Source organism: Zerene cesonia, chromosome 20 (assembly GCF_012273895.1).
Source record: "Zerene cesonia ecotype Mississippi chromosome 20, Zerene_cesonia_1.1, whole genome shotgun sequence".
NCBI lineage: Eukaryota > Metazoa > Arthropoda > Insecta > Lepidoptera > Pieridae > Zerene > Zerene cesonia.
In genome coordinates this window covers 6,363,672-6,382,674 of record NC_052121.1, presented here as the reverse complement: position 1 = coordinate 6,382,674, position 19,003 = coordinate 6,363,672, and the positions used below count along the sequence as shown (strand labels likewise).

At 31.5% G+C, this 19,003-nt stretch overlaps 3 protein-coding genes and 1 long non-coding RNA gene across 5 annotated transcripts; 2 read left to right on the top strand and 2 right to left on the bottom strand.

Annotated features, from left to right (window-relative positions):
- Positions 1-1,394: 1,394 nt before the first annotated feature.
- LOC119835266 lies at positions 1,395-3,499 on the bottom strand. The gene is made up of 3 exons (XM_038359993.1): positions 3,137-3,499; positions 2,669-2,967; positions 1,395-1,871 (listed from the first exon to the last, which is right to left on the bottom strand). The coding sequence occupies exons 1-3, from the start codon at positions 3,198-3,200 to the stop codon at positions 1,788-1,790; spliced, it is 447 nt and encodes a 148-aa protein (XP_038215921.1). The 5' UTR covers positions 3,201-3,499; the 3' UTR covers positions 1,395-1,787.
- LOC119835267 lies at positions 1,918-2,599 on the top strand. Its single transcript, XR_005288035.1, has 2 exons — positions 1,918-2,224; positions 2,311-2,599. It is a non-coding gene; the product is annotated as an uncharacterized LOC119835267 (long non-coding RNA).
- A 778-nt stretch (positions 3,500-4,277) lies between the features above and the next one.
- Positions 4,278-6,745, top strand: LOC119835276 (pleckstrin homology domain-containing family A member 3-like). The gene is made up of 5 exons (XM_038360002.1): positions 4,278-4,550; positions 4,645-4,761; positions 5,137-5,286; positions 5,500-5,624; positions 5,892-6,745. The coding sequence occupies exons 1-5, from the start codon at positions 4,511-4,513 to the stop codon at positions 6,093-6,095; spliced, it is 636 nt and encodes a 211-aa protein (XP_038215930.1). The 5' UTR covers positions 4,278-4,510; the 3' UTR covers positions 6,096-6,745.
- Positions 6,746-7,015: 270 nt separating this feature from the next.
- Positions 7,016-10,718, bottom strand: LOC119834992 (DNA polymerase delta catalytic subunit). Of its 2 annotated transcripts, none has more exons than XM_038359569.1 (2): positions 10,548-10,718; positions 7,016-10,439 (listed from the first exon to the last, which is right to left on the bottom strand). In XM_038359569.1, the coding sequence occupies exon 2, from the start codon at positions 10,419-10,421 to the stop codon at positions 7,170-7,172; it is 3,252 nt and encodes a 1,083-aa protein (XP_038215497.1). In that variant the 5' UTR covers positions 10,422-10,439; positions 10,548-10,718; the 3' UTR covers positions 7,016-7,169. The 2 variants fall into 2 exon arrangements, with proteins under 2 accessions (XP_038215497.1, XP_038215498.1); XM_038359570.1 differs by having other exon boundaries at positions 10,590-10,718.
- Between the last annotated feature and the right edge of the window lie 8,285 nt (positions 10,719-19,003).

The window sequence follows — 19,003 nt, the reverse complement described above, 5'->3', positions numbered from 1 at the left end:
TTAGGGGCAGGAGCCACAAAGTAATCCACGCTGCGGGTATCCGAGCTGGAAAGTTCTCAACTTCTGCAGATATGATGTAATGTTCTGTAATGATGAATATTTATAGCATCATAATACTCAATATATGAATTACTAGCTGCGTCCCGCGGTTTCACCCGCGCAAGTCCGTATCTCGTAGGGATATCGGGATAAAAGTTGCCTATATGTTATTCCGTTTTCCAGCTGTCTGCATTTCATTGCAATCGGTTCAGTAGTTTTTACGTGAAAGAGCAACAGACACACACACACACATCCTTGCAAACTTTCGCATTTATAATACTACTAATATTATATAGGAAGTACGATACTAAAATAATTTTTAAATACTTAGTTTTGTTATTAAAATTGTTAGTACCTGGATGACCGAGCTTTGCTCGGTAATTTTTTTTTTTGTTTTTTTATAAATTGTGTTTTTTGGAAATATACCTAAGTATTATTATTCGCCAATAATTCGACATCTAGTCAGGAAGCGTCATAATAAATTGGGACTACTGAAACGCTTCCTATTTGTTAAAAAAGTAAGTTTAAGTCGATAAGACACGAATATGACATTTTCTAAAAAAGATTCCTAGCTAGATCGATTTATCGCCCCCGAAACCCCCTATATACTAAATTTCATGAAAATCGTTGGAGCCGATTCCGAGATTCCAATTATATATACACATATATACAGATATATATACAAGAATTGCTCGTTTAAAGATATAAGATAAGATAATGTTGTGTTCTTCACTGTTCATCACATGAAAATCAGTACTTTAATAATAAAAAAAAAAACCAAATTGGAACCATTAGTCCCTGAGATTAGCATGTTGATTCAACAAGCAATCTTCAGTTTTAATGAAATATAGATTTTAACTAAAAAGGTCTACTTGATTTAGTAAAATTGGTAGCTACATATTATGCACCATATGTAGCTACATACCTACCAAATATTTAAGTATAACTTTTATCTTTTGTACAATAATTATGTCATTGTTCCCTTGTAGATTGATGCGATTTTTCGAATGTGGGAGTCGAGCACGCTTCAGCATGAAATGGGGCAGCATGAACCGGTAAAGGTACCACAATCCCACAAGTCAGCGTGAAATAATAATATGCAAATGCTACTGTGCTTCGTATGCTGAGTGGGGAAACCCAATTTATTTCTTCTCAACCTTCCCATGGGCGGTAGTCCAGGTGTAAGCCTGATAGTAATATAAGTAGCACCAGTAGCTCGAACAAAAATGTAATGTAACAGAAGAGATTGCATAGTCAGAAATTTGAGATCATTGATTACAATTCAAAATATTATTTTTGATAGACTGGATGTTAAGGCTGGCAAACCTAACTAAATTGAAATAAAACGAATAGTATAAAAATAAGATTTATATTCCTTAAAAAGTTGTATAAAACAATAACTTAATCTAGTAATGTTAAAAAATATGTATAATTAATTATTAGATATCTTGTAATGGACGGATTAAAGACAGTCTATAATAATAAAATAAAAATAATGTTATAGAATAGTGTGGCCCAAGGATAAGTCAAGTTTGATAGGTTCCTTATTTTTCAGATATGTGTAAAATAATAATAATAGGACATAGAACTTTTCCTTGGTTGTCAGAATAACAAATTTAAACTTATTTGATACTCTAAAAATGTATAAAAAAATTGTTTCTTGTCAAATATAAATATTATGAATACCATGAAATCTTAATTAATTCATTTTATAAGGAATGTTAACAAAACAAAGTTTCCTGCATTAACTATAAATAGTTGTGAAAAATCCAGGCAAAAGCCACTGTTCCAAAAAACACTGCTAGGGCAGGTTTTGTTGATGACTGACCACTCTGAAAAATATAATCATATATTAGTTAATTATATTCTTTACTAGCTTTTGCCCGCGGCTTCACACTTGTTATATTTGTAGTATTTTAATGGAATTTTTTGCTGTAATAAGACATCTTTTCCATCAAAAACCTAAAATAAGTTATAATGCATGTTTTAATCTTTCCAAAAATCCCCAACCTGTTTCTTCCCAATTTACCAAACCAAAATTAGTGATAAACCATAGTCTACATTATAATTTTAGTGCTGATTCATCCATACATTTTTTTTTCAGGTAAATCTCTAGCAACATACATACACAAAGTGGAAGTTGAGCCTCATTTAGTGTTACAGAAGCATCAATCCAGAGAGTAAGGTAACATATACTGAGTTAGTTACACTGGCAGTTGTTTTCCAATTCTTTTTTCATGCAAGATACCATTTCATTGTCCCTTTTTACAGGCTTTGGGATGCTCATGTTGGACATGTGTCATGCAAACATCGGAACTAATACAAAACTAGTCCAAACATATCTCTGTGACCCTCTGACAAATATTTTATAGAAGTCTAAGGTATATTCATTTTCATTGACTTGAAACATTATTCAGGATATATATGATGCAGAAACGCCATTATGTGGTAAAAAAATATATAATCATATAATAAATAATAAAAATACACTAACAAATGACAAGCATTCACAAAACTTGATGTATGGTTCATTAACAAAGAAAATAAATCATTTGTGGTTTTGGTTGTTTTGGGTTAATTTCAGATTATACAAAAACCTAAATTGTACAATAGTTGCATATAAACTCACAATAATAAAATAGTTGCATCTATCCCCTTGACAGCAATCTGAACAAGTCCAATCTTGGTACCAAATATGAGTACACAGCGGCATATAATGTTGGCGAGTCATAACACACTCTGTTTTATTAGAACATCTCTTTGATACATAATATTGTTTTTTCGCCCCTTGTGACCAATATGGGGTGCTTCCCCATTTTATTTCAGTAAGGCATACATCTTGATTGTATTCACATGTCATGATTGTCTTAACACATTTTTCCGAGTTGTCCTCTTGGTTGTCACACACATAACATTCCAAGGCATTAACTGTAAACAAAGGGATCCTTTTTTTAAATAGTGCGGTACTTGTTTAATTTTATCAATTTGCAGCATAAACATAGCACGTATTTTTTTTTTTGCATTAGAAAAATCGTACAATCAGTGGTAAACTTTTATCAATGAGTGAAAACTATCAAACAATTAAAAAATTACGTACCTTTATAAACAAACATGTACAATTGAAACAAAGTTAAGGCACCCAGCAATTTCATTTGAAACATTGTTTTGTCGTGATATTAAATGTTTTTACTTGACAGATTTATTTGTAACAGTAAATTAAAATTGAATCTTAATTCAATATTTCGTTTACACTGAATATAAAATTCACATAATATCGAAATAAGAATCAAATTGAGATTTATCATTAACGGAGTATATCTGAAAATTAGTTATTAATTTACGATCATTTGTTGATTGAATGAAAAGTGTAATAATAAAATCGTTTTTGTTGCGATATACAGAATTACAAACGATTGCCTGTGGCGAATGCTGACGGGTGTGGCTTCTGGCTTGTAACAAATTGTTTTGACATAATATTGACATTTATATTTAAAAAACCGGTTACATACAAAATGATAACGGTTTAGCTGCAGATTCTAATAGAAATAAAAACCATTACTGTTTTCTGTATTGTTTGTGTTTAAAAATTAAATTTATAGTTAATACTATAAATTTAATTTATAAATTTAACTTTAATAAGTGAAATTTTTGTAAAATCTATTTTAAATAATCCTTTACGCTATTTTATTTCTTATCAGCTCTCCACCCGAAGCTTCGCGTAGTCAACCATGTAAGATAAACTAGTGTTATATATTCCGTGTAGTCAACGAAAAAATGAGTCCCAGAGTTTTATCCGTATTTAAAGTGAGCAAAGCGTAACGGGTGGAATGCAAGTATTGCTTTAGTTTACAAAATTTTCATTTGATAAATAAAATAAAACGTTATAATGTCGATCAAATGCGATTGTAAATCTCTTTACAATTAGGTTTATAATATGAAAAGTGTTTTATTACTAGGTTATAGCTTTGTATCAATCCTACCAATAATATTTCTATAAACCTCCTATTCGTTTATATCCAAACCTTCTGCTGCTGATGATATAAACAGATGTAATATGTTATCTGTGCAGATATTTGAGTATCATAATACTAACTAATAACTTATATGTTACATACTTCGTCCATGATAATCCGCCGAAGATGTAGACAAATAAACAGCCGAAGATTGATAACACCAGTATATAGTGTATAACCTATGGAATTAATTAATTATTAGTATCTATGGGTTGCCAAAACAAATTGTCAATAAATTCACTACTGTCAAAGTCGCTAAAAAATCTGTTGTTATTGTGCGCAAGCTGTTAGCTTAAAATATAAGATATATATCCAAAAAATAATTAAATTTTTTAAAATTTTAAATAGTTGATTAAATCACTCCTACGATTGAAATTATTTTACAACACAGCAATCAATATAAATAACATATTAAAGTGACGTGTGAACAATACGTGGACCATAATATTATTTAATACATGGAAGGTGTTTTATGGAAATGGACAAATTATTGGAATGGTACCTTAACATTAAATCATTACGCGAATGGCATAGGTTGCTCGTATTTTACTCTCTCTTCTTCTTGTTTTCTTTAATTGTTCATTGTTTCCAGGTTGGCAAACAAGATGGTTCGTTTTAGAAAATGGAATATTATCCTATTATAAATCACAAGATGAAGTCTGTCAAGGTTGTAAAGGTTCAGTGAAAGTTTCAGTATGTCAAATCAATGGTAATTAGAGTTCCTTTTCTTTTCTATGCTTAAGACCGCTTTCACGTTTATGCAACTTCAGCAGCGCGTTTGTCGTGCTGGCAAAATTTCATAGTTTAAAACAGAAGCGCGGCGGTTGCGCGCTGCTTACGGTAAAATGCATAAATTTTTGTTTGCCAATCAAACAAAAATGTATTATATTTAGTTACTGATGTATTATAATTATGAACATAATGGTTCCCTGTTCTTTTTATATTACTTTCTCTGTAATTTAAAGGGATATATTTATTCTGTTTAGTAGCACAGTAGTGCTACTAATATAAAATGAAAATGAAGAAGGTGGTCGAAGAGTCTTGTTTTCTCATATTGTAAAATAGTAAAAACCTTTTTTTTCAGTTAATAACATTGATAATACTAGAATGGACTTGGTCATTCCTGGCCAGCAGCACATGTATCTTCGGGCACCTTCATCTCAAGATAGACAGAAATGGTTGGTGGCTTTAGGCAGTGCTAAAGCATGTCTGGAATCAATAGCAGATGTGAAAGGTATCTGTTTTTTTCTCTACTTTCATGTCAGAAGGATTAAATGCAGCATAAGCCTAATGTATACTACGCTACTATACCTATACAGTATAGCTAGAACATGTGAACAACCATTATATTCCTGACCATAAAAGAAGTAAAAGAAAATTGTGATTGAAATAAAACAGGGAAATACTGTTTTATTTTGTTAATGAGGATAACTTCCAAATGTTTCAGTTATTGGAGTAGAAGATTCTTTAATCAGTAAGAAGTCAGAATTGCACCTTTATTGTGATTTATTAATGCAACAAGTTCATGCTGTTAAAAGTGCTGCTAGTCATGACAATGGACCGGATGTGGAGGTACAATTTTACTCTATACTTCAAAAGAGAAAATGCATTATGAAATGAAAAAAACCTCTTTTTGTGAATTGAAAAAATTAACCTCTTAAATTTCAAATATGACTTTGAATTGATGACATGGTATAGAGATAGAGATATTTAATGACCTCGACCTTTTATCCATAGGATAGTTTTTTAAAGATATAAGATATATTTATCATTAACAGGGCTTAATATTTTTTGGTTCATATTTTAGAGTTTATTTAATTTTTTGTTTTATAATTCTAGAAAATCGAAGAAGCATCAAGTCTGTTAAAAGCAACATGTGACACATTTATTAGAACACTTGAAGATATAATGAAACTTACAACCACTGCTACTGGGAACCTTACACCCTTTGAAGTTCAAGTACCCCCTATCCCTGCCTCTAAAAACTTAAATAAAAACCTAAAAACAAACCTTAACAGATCTTTATCACAAGATAATAGATGAAATGGAATCATATTTTCTCAGAAATTTTTTTTTGTAAAACCTTATTGGCTTGTATATAAATTATATTTAAGAAGTTATGTTGTGAGTTATGCAATATCTTTATGAGGCCAGAATTAGATGTTAACATTTTAAGCACCAAATCAGATGCTTCATTGTATGAAATTCTATATTTAATACATGTATTTTTCGATGTGATAATAATTGTTAATGTTGTTTTAAATTTTGATAATGTTTAGATTGTTCCTTTTAAATAAAAAGTCAGAGCAATTCAGGATCGATAAAATACATGTTTAGTTAAAGGAAATATTATTTATAAATTTGATTTATATTACAATAGTGGACATAATAAGAGTTATAAGGCAATTATTTATATTTAAACTGCAAAGTATTGTATGAGAAAGGCGTAAAATTTGAGAATGTAAAAATCATTAAAAACAACATACTAAAACTCGACTTAATCTCTCGATTTTTTTAAGTACTTAAAAGTATTATTTCAGATCTTTGTTTTATTGTAAATAGTTAATAGTGGATTTGTAGATAAAAAAAAAAATGGAATTTTATTAAATTCTACATTCCATTTGTCTCATGACATCTACTATGTATCATTCCTATTTATGTTTTGTGTATTAAATAAAAAATATAGATTAGCATTGGGTATTTTTTATTACTTGCTAGAACCTGTGACTTGGTAAAAGGGTGAAAAATTGTGTAGCATAAATTATTTATCCAAAATACAATCTGTGTTCTAAATTACATTCAAATCAGATGTTATTTTTGAAAGAGAACAAACTCACATGATATACTTATATCATATGGATATACTTATATTATATGGATATTTCCTACTTAGGAAATATCCATTAATTTCAGTCTGTCAGTCGAGAGATTCAAGGGATGAAATAAATAATGTCAAGAATTAAAGTTAGGTTTCAAATATATTTATTCCTGCAATATTTCGAACTTTTTGACATTATCATACATATAAATAAATGTTAGTGTTTAGAATTGTTTAATTTTCAATTTCATTAAATGTAGCAATCTTTGCAGTTTAGAGATGTTACTTCAAGATAAAATTTACCAAAGAGGTTCACCAAAGCGTAATACAGTCTTTTCTTGGGTATCCAACTCCATACCAACTTTTTTTCTCATATAAAATATTGTGCAGTCACGATTTGTACATAAAACTTCTTCATGTAAACTTCCTTGGCACCTTTGACATTCAGTCCAAAGTCTTGAAAACTTATCCTGAAGTTGTCTTTGTTTGAAAATTTCTGTAATATATAACTGACCTTCTTTCTCCAAACAGTGATCACACAATGCTTTTTTTGTGTCATTTGGCATAACTGTTTTGCACCCAATACATTTTTCCTTCTTTTTGGTAAAAGCTGCCAGAGCTCCAACTTTAGAAGTGACCATTGCTTTTGTTCTAGTGTGTTCTCCTTTCAGCAGTAGTGATTCAGCTTTCTCTCCTAATATTGGTTCAAAGATTCTTAATAAAGGTTTAGACAGTTGATTTTCTAAATAATAACTAAAATCTATAGGCACACTGTTTTCTAATACAAAAATTGGATCTTCTGCTTTCATGTATGCTGGTGTATTTTTTGCAGCACAACATATGACATATGGCACTCTATCTCCTAGTTTTGGAGCAGTACCTGCATCACGCTTTTTCATTTTATTTGCTAATTCTACATGAGCTTGTTTAGCAGCATAGTCATTTTTTGCAAGTTCCTTTGTAATCACTAATTGGGATATATCAATACGATTACACAGTAAATCAGCAATGATTTGTTTAGCATATGATACAGCACCATCTGGATCTCTATCAATAAGCAGCTTTTGAAGGCAAGTGCTCATCATGTTAGAAACAAGTGGACAGTTATCACGCCTTACTGTTTCAATTCCTTTACAATCCATTTTGTCATATGTTTCTGGCTTGGTAAAGTATAAACCTGCATACCTTTTTTTGTTAATAAGCAAATATGGGTAATAGACCTTTTCAAATTCTAATTTTATTGGTTTAACAAATTTAGATGAGACAAAATCTGCTGCTTCTCTACCCAATTCCATACTTTCTTCCAATGTTTTTACCCCAAATTTAACCATTACTGAATCAGTATCACCATAAATAACAACTGCATCTTCTTTATAGCCATTTGATTTTCTGTATTTTTTCTCAACTTCTGTTTTGGTAAATTCAATCATAGTCCGTCCATAGGCAGTAACACTTCCTGATATTTCAAGACAAGGTAATTTACCAACTTGAGCTCCTGTAAAACCATATACAGAGTTGGCACTTATCTTTAAGGCTAATTGTCTTCCATCTAATACTGACCTTTTAAAGGGATCTTTTTCCTGTTTTAAATCAGCTTTAGCCTTTTTCCTGGCAGCTAATAGAGATTCTAAGATTTCAGGTAAAAGTCCTCTCCTGACATTAGACTTAACAAACATATTTTTAGAAGGAGTTATTGTTACATCCTCAGCATCCAAATTAAAATCTTTTTGCATATTGGGTGGCACTAGTGTGGTATAGCAAAGATTATGTGCCATCATAATACTGGGGTATAGTGAGGCAAAATCTAAGGTAGATATGGGATCTGCATAGTAGCCCTTCTTTGGCTCTATTACAGTTGCACCTTCAAACTGTTCATCAGACCCTTGACCATGGTAAGCTGGCATTAAATATCCCGCTTCCTTAGCTTTACGAAGTAACTGGCTAACTACTTTGATCTGTTGGCCTCTTGTTAAAAGACTTAATAATGGAACACCAGTAACTCTAGCCATTTCCATATAATTAATGATGCACATTAGCTTGTTAAGTAATTTTATTGGTAAATATGCATCCTTTAAACAATACATAGCTAATCTTCTTCTAGTTTGTTCATTTTCGTTTTGTAAGTCTGTGATTACACTGTGGTGAACATCCTCTTTTTGTTCCTGAAGAAAATGATAACTTACGGCATTTAATGTATATGATCTTAGTTTATAATCTCTTACAAGAACAAGAAGTAAGTCAAATGGTACTCTTCCTTCAAAATTAACGCTTTTGTTTTCTCTACGTCCCATTTGCTTAGACTGTATCACTGAATCCTTTATTACTGAACGTATATTTCTAATCCGCCCTAGGAAATCAAAATTATCAACCTTCAAATGTTTTGCTCTATTTATTAAATAAGGCCAGTCAAAATTACTTATATTATATCCTGTTATAATATCTGGATCTAATTCCCGGAAAAAATCAGACCATTTTGATAACATTTCTGACTCTGATTGGTAACTATAGACTTGTGAACCAACGATAGGAGCACAGGTATTTAAGGTAAAAACATTTCTGATATATGGCTCTGATTCTCCTTGTCTAATAACCATGGATGCAATTTGTATAACAGGATCATGGTTAGGTTCAGGGAAAACACCTTTCCTTCCGGCACATTCAATATCAAAACTTAAGATCCTAACTGGAGCTATTTTCGACCACTCACCTTCAGGTGGATGAGCAATAAATGAATTCCAAGCAACATCAACTTCTATTTGACACCTAGATTCAGGTAATAATTTACCATTTTTATTTCTAATAGACCACTTTGTGGCAGGTAGCTCTATCCAACTACAGCCTACTAATGCCGTGTCCACCATGAAACGAATATCAAAGTCAATATTTGTTTCATAAAATGCAGGATCCATTAATGCATATGAAGTAGGCTGCCTCTCAATGAGGCGTTTAGCAGCTGCTATCAATTTCGGCAGAGCAACAGATATTTTTGCAAACATAATGTCACTGTCACCTTTATAATACATTATGGATTTTGCTTTTAATAATTTCACTTCTAATACAGCTTCTCTTATGTTATCTTTGTTAGATCGTAGATCCTCAAGCATAGCTTTATTCAAATTACTCTTGAGTTCAGAACATTGCGTTTCATTGAAATTTGGTGGTACAGTAACATAAAAGTAAGGAGTAAATCCGTGTACATGACAACAAACAGAATTTCCTTCCATAGTAATTCCATACATTCGCATAATAGGAACAGGTGCTAGTTGAGACCCAGGCATACCTGGAATTGGCTGTCCATTATAATGGTCAACATCAAACTGTTGAAATACTAAAGACTGAGTATTAGGCTTCATATCAGGTGGTGTTGGTCGGGACCATTTAATGTTAGTATTTTGATTTTCCGGGCCTTCACCGAGTATATAAGAAGTGTCAAAGTCAGTTTCCATTCCTGCCAATGTATCTTCAAAACTTGCAGGGATGTCATCTTCATCGTCATATTGCGACTTAAACCTCTTTGCTGGTGGACCTTTAAACTTGTTTCTTTTATCCATTCTATGATTCTTAAGTACCTATTGAAAAAGTTGTAAAGAGATTAAACTTATTAAAAACATTGTGTTTGCAATAATCTTACGAATCTTATTGCAATGAATGTCTCCTATAAACAAATAAAGCCTTACCAATCTGTATGTGAGGAAGTACTTTTCTTTTTACGTACTTACTTTTCCCTTTACAACTTCTATTAACAGTTGTTTCAATCAGGTTTTTGAATGGCGTAAATTACAATACCTCACTTTATTTGATAAATAACTTCTGAAACATTTCCCACGTTCCCGCTATTTTCGATGTCAAATGTCAATTTTATCAGCTGACAATGGACATTTCACAAGGTTGACAGGTGGCACTCTTTATATTTATGCAACAAGCATGAACTATTTGCCAGTATCAAGTTTTAAAAGGTAGGGAAAAATAAAAATTTTCTGCATTTATAAAATATTTAAGCACCCATAAGGTCAGAGAAGATTAATATAAAATATACAACATTAAATATTAAACATAATAAAAACTATAAGCAAATCAAAAACTGAAACAACTTTTATGTAAAAGTTACTATTAAAATTTTTAGGAGATCTTCTATAGATCAAAAATATGTAGTTATATTTCCCTGTATTTGCGTTACGGAGTAACGAGTTCTTTATCTGTGGTCTTTGAGTGATTGTGTGTGTGTGTGAATATGTGGTTGTCTGAGCATGCGTGTGAGCACTTAAAGATTGTGTCTTAAAAAGTAAAAAAAAAAGTCTTTATATGTATTTATTGCTTATAATGGAAAATTCTTATCTACATTCGTGCTAATTACGTAAAAAATAATATTATATTTTTTAACGTTATTAGTTTGAACATTGGGAACATAGAATAAGTGTGTATAATATTATTCCTTTAGAAGTATGATGTAAACAAAACCATCATGTGAATAATGTATTAATGTATGGTAAACCTGATGTTACAATAAAAGCTATCACTAATTTCGCTGTATGATCATAAAATAACTTGGAAATACCTCCACGCGGTTCAGCCGGTAACAGCTTATGAATGACTAGCTGCGCCCCGCGGTTTCACCCGCGTAAGTCCGCATCCCGTAAGAATATCGGGATAAAAATTTGCCTATATGTTATTCCAGTTGTCCAGTTGTCTTCGTAAAAAATTTCATTGCAATCGGTTCAGTAGTTTTTGCGTGAAAGAGCAACAAACACCTCGCAAACTTTCGCATTTATAATATTTGTAAGAAGTAGGATTAGTAGGATTTGTTGTTGAGTTTGATGATGATGGTAGATCGATGAAATTTTGACTACATTGGCCAAAACTCCCATTTATTTTGCTTAAGTCTTTTCCATTTTTCTTTGTGACGCGGTGCCTACCCATTAACGCAACCCATCTTATCGTCAACGCTTTACAATATTATTGTAGCTGTAATTCTTTCTGGGTGTGATGCTGGTGCCTTTGTTGTGTGACGCTTAACCCGAAAATATAAAACGACGCCACCTTTTTCGAATAGCTTACAACATGCATCGTGATTTTTATTAAATATCAGGTGGTAACTATTGTCGATAAAAATTATAATTGGGTTTTTCTGCGTGAAAATGAATTATCACTTTATACAGTAATATCTATAATACCCTAGGTTAACACAATGTCTTTAAAACTAAACAAAATAAAGTAGGTAACATAACGGAATAAATACTTTGTCTTTATTTTTAAATGAAGATTCTTTCGTTTTTGCTGACTAACCTTTACATAATTAGCAATTATATCTTAAATAAAGATTTGGCTTTTTTAGGGAAATAATTAAAAATACCGAATATCCATAATGAGCCTATAAGCAGGGTGCATTGTAATTGGCTTGCTAACGATTATTGTTAAAAACTATTACCGCTATCTATACCGCTATAAATTGAATATCATTATCTAAAGAACGTCAATGTTCATTATCCTATCTAAAGTGATTACTCATCTGCGCGACATTGGTTCTTGGTATCGATAATTGAATAAACTCATTCATTGCTATGAAGCTATAAAGCTGAACACACAAACGTTTCGATTGTCTTATTTTATGAGTTCATCCAGCTGCATTTATTGGCTATCTTTATTAGTTGCATTGACCAAGCTTAGTGTACAAGTATTCATTCAAGAAACTATCAGTGTGAACACTTCATTTGTTATCGCCATGTCTTTTATACATGGAATATGACACGACGAGTTTCGGTTGCACATGCGAATCTTATATAATAAATAGGTTAAAGTCGTTGGCGATACAAACTTCTAGTATTAATTAAATTTAAGTAATAAAAAAATAAGCCAACAAAACATATTTCTACATAAAATCTTAAGAATTTAAACTTATAAGTAACGAAACAGGTTGTAGGATAGATAGTATTTCTTTATTAATTTTTTGTTATATGTTTTGAAATCAATATGAATTATGGAAGTGATGTCAATATTCCAATTATATTAAACTATAAGAAATTTTAATATTTAAATTAAATTCGTAGAATAAATAACAAGATCAATGCAACAGAGATATTGTTAAATTGAAATAAATATGAATAAGTACATAGTTGTGAATGACTTATTGGATTGCAATGCACCTACCTATCTTATCTAGGGAATGTGCCATCCCTCGTAGAACGCGGTGGGTAGCCACTTAGCGCACTGTTACAAAAGCCGAGAAAAGAAACTTTGTTTATCTGAAATTTTTATTTTTTATCTGTTGTTTCAAGTGTACCGTAATGTATTGTTGAAGGGAATCGGAAGGATTCTTGACACTAACAAAATATTGTGTTGATTATTTGGTGAAATTGGGTATGTGATATGTTACGTATTTTTTTGGAGTCGTGTTAAATGACACAATCGGAAAAGCCCGTGTTTAATGAACTACTAAGGTATTTCAGATAATTATTAGAGTGTTAAATGTTATTTTTATGGACTAAATAGTTTGATGCTTCTCAGGTAACCACTAAGATGTCGTTTTGTTAAAGGAATATAATTTATATATAATGAGTCGTATCATATAAATCTCTGAATCTAATTGAAATTACTTAAGTAAAATTACTGTATCAAATATAACTCAAAAGTTATATAGTATTAACATAAAAGTTTTCATTTCTTTTTTTAAGAGATTTTAATGCGTCATAGAATAAAATATATTCGTACGCTCTTTATCATCTTAAGAACCTTCCGTGCCGTTTAACGAAAACGTTAAAAAATTTGCTGAATTGGGCTGCGAGCCACTGTCGACTTTAGCAACACCTTTGGCGATTTAGTTCTTTATTAATTAATGTAATTATATGTCGTTTCATTCATAGTTCGTCTTGCATATTTCCTCAAATGAATAAGCATTCATCTATACATTTTTGTTGCATTGTGTGTACACAGTAGCGATACATAACTTTGTTTCGAACCGCAGACTTGTTTAGTTGGCGCCGTTCGCAGATGAGTTCTATCAGCTTCATTGACAATACATGTGCTGTAACTCTCGAAAGATCAAAGGTCCATATAAAGTTATACCACACTATTCTTCGTACCGATAATTCACAAGAAATAAACAGGAATATGACAAACAAAATATAATTTTAGAACAGTTACTAATTCATGAATCGACAAATCGAAATGACTAATTCTTCGCGTATGGTATTATTTACGAATTATATTTTTCAATGATTACTATGTAACCTACTTACCATGCAGTTATTTCGAACCCGCACTTGGAAAATAACAAAGCTACATAGTAACAGCAATAATATTATTTACCTATATCTTAGTTTATTTTGGTTTGAACTTAATGCCAAAGGTTCTGATAAGTTTGGTAATTTCTGATATCTTATGCCTATCTAATTAACGTCTAAACACTCGATAATATAAAAGTTACCATATTATATTTAGCCAAAATAATTACAAGAACTCATCAAATGAGCTTTTAAAGTTAATGAAAAGTTCGTTGACCTCGTTACTACAAAACGGATCTAAAGGAAGTGAACGATACTTGAATGACTTCTTATCAACTCATTGAGTGACGAACATAAAAGTCATCACGATATGTCAGTAACACTTTGCCCTCTGTATCTTAATTTTATACTTAAAATTGTAATTGAGACTAACCGAACAAATATTACATTGCCATTTAGTTTCTGGGCCATATGGGATAGCGGACCAGGATTAATACATCCCGAATATATAAGCGTTGATGTATTTATAGAAATATCAATAGTGTTAAATTAAACTGTGGATAAACGATTAGCAGATTCAGATAATGTTACTTTGAAGTGTATAATGGAAGTGCGTGGGCACGATCGTGCGTCAATTTGCTTAGTGCGCTATCGTCACTGCCCTTTTGCATAATAGCGGGGTAGCGTGACATCACTGCTAATCCCGTTAAATACCGCCTTATCAAATATTTGCATTGGATAGTTTTGCTCTCTTAATGTGTGCCCACGCGAAGTCAGTGCACAATAATTGCGTTTCTATTGCGTCAGTGCACTGAGTTACCAAATTTTGGTTGAAACTTGTAGTCTACGTTGTATTATCTTATTACTTTTAGGACATGAATGAAAGATAAATGTTAACGGGTTATCAGGATACTACATTATTATCTATAAAGCATTGTTTTAAAATTGAGCAAAAACGATCAAACTGAACGCTCAATAAGTATTTTAGATAGTCCTATTGTAATATCTATTTATTTTATTGCGCTTATTTTTTTAACCACTTGAAGTTCCCCTTTGAAGAAATTATAAACTAGAGGAATCCTTGTCTCTAAAAATACAATAAAAGTTATTGAAGTTTTCAGTGGAATAAAATAATTACCGAAAATTTTGTTTCTCTTGGTCTATTTCCCTTGGTCACGCCATTCAAAAATTTGCTGGCTGGATCGATTTGAAAAATTCTTTCACCATTAGAAAGCTGCAATTTCACTGAGTGACGTATTCTATATGTTATATACAATGGGTGAAACCGGGGCGCACAGCTAATATTTTATAAGTGGCGATAATGTAAGTAATATCTACAACGAGGCTTCTTTAGAATTATTAGTGGCGGACTGTGAGATCGTTGGGTTAATAGGACCAATCAGCCCCTTTGCCTGATGTCATTGATTTCATCACTTTCATTTTAACAAAACAAATGATATGTATTACTTATGTTTAATTAATAACATAACATTGTATGATCAAGTTTTATAATTTATGTGAATTTGAAACTTCACTTGATTGTTTGAACAGAGGTATATGAGAAATAATCGCAATGCGTCGAGACCTAAATTATTACCGCCCAAAGACGCCACTTTGTCGCAAAGGCTTCGTATAAGAAAATACGCATGAAACAAAATGTATAGGGGGACGCCCACACAATCTGCACACAATGAAACAAAAGCTCTTAAAACAAATCTCTATAAGTGAGACTGAGCTTTGTTCCAAGTCGCCGTATCGAGCAGAACGAGTTCAAAAGATAATTAATTAAACTCACGTCCGGAAATGAGTAAACATAGTAAATTGTAAATGTTTATGAACATAAAGGCAATAAAGTGGACGATCGTGTGTGTGATTTACTACGGTGCGATAAGTCTACGTTCGATATATTGGTGAAAAGAAAGAAAGAGACATTTTATTGCTGGAGATTGTTAGCTTGTAGTTTTTGCTGAGTAAAATAGTATGATGGTAATGTATAAAATACAAATAATATTATGGAAGTGAAGGGCATGAAAAAAGATGATAAAAATTAACAACTTAAACAATTTTTTATATTTAAAATGCACATGTGGCTCGGTAATAAATCTCTACAACGATCCAATTAAAAGGCGCCATATAAAATATTCTATCTTTCTATTAAATTCCTTCACAACATACTTTGAATGCATATACAGCTGATGTATGAAATTTTTGCATTGATTAATAATACTCGTGTTTTTTCATTAAAATTAACTATTCTTGTACTCGCTGATTCGTATACTATGTGAATATAATTACTTGTTTCTGATATAAGATGTATGAGCTTTATTGAATGTAAATAAGAGTAAATAGTAATTAAGGACATTCTTCATTTAAAAGGCTAGTAATGGGTTTAGTCATCATTGCATGATCATAGAACAGTAATATGGTAGTGGTATGATTATTGTAAAATAAAACCTGTAGGTATAATATAAGATTGCGTATTCAACATTTGTTGAAACATTTGAATTTATATAAAAAGAGTACCTGTATAGACAAGTACTCTTTTAGTAGCAAGAATAACAAATTACAATCTATACAAATAATTCACGTTTACAATCATCTTCAAATAATTTTAATCGAGGAATTATTACGTGATTATTTATTACAATGTATAAAATTAATCGCATTTAAACGGCTTTTTGGTATATGCGAGTATCGTGTACAAAATACAATTTGAATTCCATCGTATCTCTATATATATAAAACTCTCGTGTCACGATGTAAGTTACCAAACTCATAAAAAACGGCTGGACCGATGGTGTTATGAAACATTGTGTGCTTATCGAGTAGGTTTGAGAATCGGCCAACATCTATTATTCATACCCTCAAATGATAATAATAAGGCAGAACAGCGTTTGCCGGGTTAGCCAGTATTTGTATAAAATAACGTTTTGACAAATTTGGTGTATAAGCCGAAAGCGTTTACCTAATACTCTACATTATCAGCTCTATATTAAAGATAACCTCAATTTGATCGTGTTAATTATTCTGCATGGAATATTCCCATTGTAATTAGAGTTCGGTCTATTTTAAATAAAACTGTCTTATGTAACATACATGCCTACATGCATGCTTATAGTATCAATTTGTTTATAGCTTCATGTAACAATAAGTTAATAAAGCTGCTAATAAAGTATATAAATGATCCGAGTAGTACACTCATAAAGTTATTAAATGAATGTTCCCTTTGTTAAATAATTTTAATGGAGTCAGTGAACATTCCATTTGCACATAAAATCAGACGCTGCGCCTTGAAGTCTCAGGCTAATATAACAACGCTCGTTCAGTCCCATGCTTACTCACTATGATTAGGCATTTTATATGTGAGACACACACTAAATTGCTACGCCCACTGTTGAAAGATATGCGCTACATGTGGTATATCTCTGGCAGACAATCTCTCGGCTTCCTAACCTAGACAAATCCTACGAGAATTTACAGTAAAAACGAAGCTAGTTCGCTTATTTCATGTTCATCTAAATTCTAAACCCTCAAACCTAAAGATAGACGAGATGTAACATAATTTCCCGTGACCTTTGCCAGCTACGATGCTCGAATAAATAAATTTGAATAGAATACTTAATGTAAATAACGACAAATAAGGCACTTAGTCAAACGAGTCAATATTTAATAATGGCAAAGATACGTGTACATGCAGGCATTAATTAAGGTATCATGTCATCTGCACATCTGATTTATTGTATCGATAGTTGCAATTAAAGTTTATTTAATAATAATTTATAAATTGTTGTATGATCGAGAGACGTCATGTTCAACGGTCAGTAGTTAGTTGGTGATGTATTAGCATAAATGTCTTTTATGAGAAGCCGACGGGGCTGGCGCCGCGCCGCGTCGCGCCGATCACATTAGATTGAACACGGGAAAATTACATACCTTGTTGAATACTTGCGAATAAACAAGTGTCTGCAACATAATTGTCCTCGTTTACCTACCTAGAAATATTAACAAGTGTCTTTTTATGTTATTACAATTATGTGTGACGTAAATCGGAATAGTTAACTGCGAAGTTTGGTTCACCGATGTTATGTTACACGAGGAAATTGAAAGATTTTAATGTCCACAATATGAAAATTATATTTTAAATCATCCAAGTATACAATTTATATTTTTTCATATCTATACTCTTTACCGATGTTTTAAGTATGATAATGTGTTTGTGAGTGATTTTATGAGATATATGGTTTTTGCGCTTGGAGATAGTTAGGATGCTAGAGAGTGAATTAGGCTTCTTGTAACTGCAGGCAAAAGCTAGTAGTTAATATTTGTTTTTAGATTACACTTTTTGTTTACAATCATCACGTATAATTGATTTCAAATGTCTGTTGCAATGTTTAAAGACGATAGAAATCTTCAATTACACTTTTACTAATAGAAATTCTATGTTAAGTAAAGTGATAAATTGACATGAAACTAGGAGGTATGCGGTAAATGTTGCCAAACGATTATGTCCTATCTGGCAAACGGTCAAAATGGCCGATTCATATCTTCTTCCTATTAAAGTAGACAAAATTGTCCGAAGTATTACAAAAATTAATTAACCCTATGTATCGATAGGGCACTCATTAAATTTTGTAAGTGATATAATTTTCAATCCATATCCGAAAGTAGATAACTACTTATGTAGGCCAGTTTATTACGTTATAATTATCAATTATTGAAAAACAAAACCTATTCAATTTAAGGATCTTAGATATATAGTTTATGTAGCAAATGATCAGTAAATACCTAATTATATTAAACTAGTAAGTGTCGGTATTAGAATGACGTAAGACATTGTTAACAGCGTTAATAGATGAATTGACCGTTCATGAACTAATTGATTCGATAATCTGATACAGATCACAATCTTTCGAATA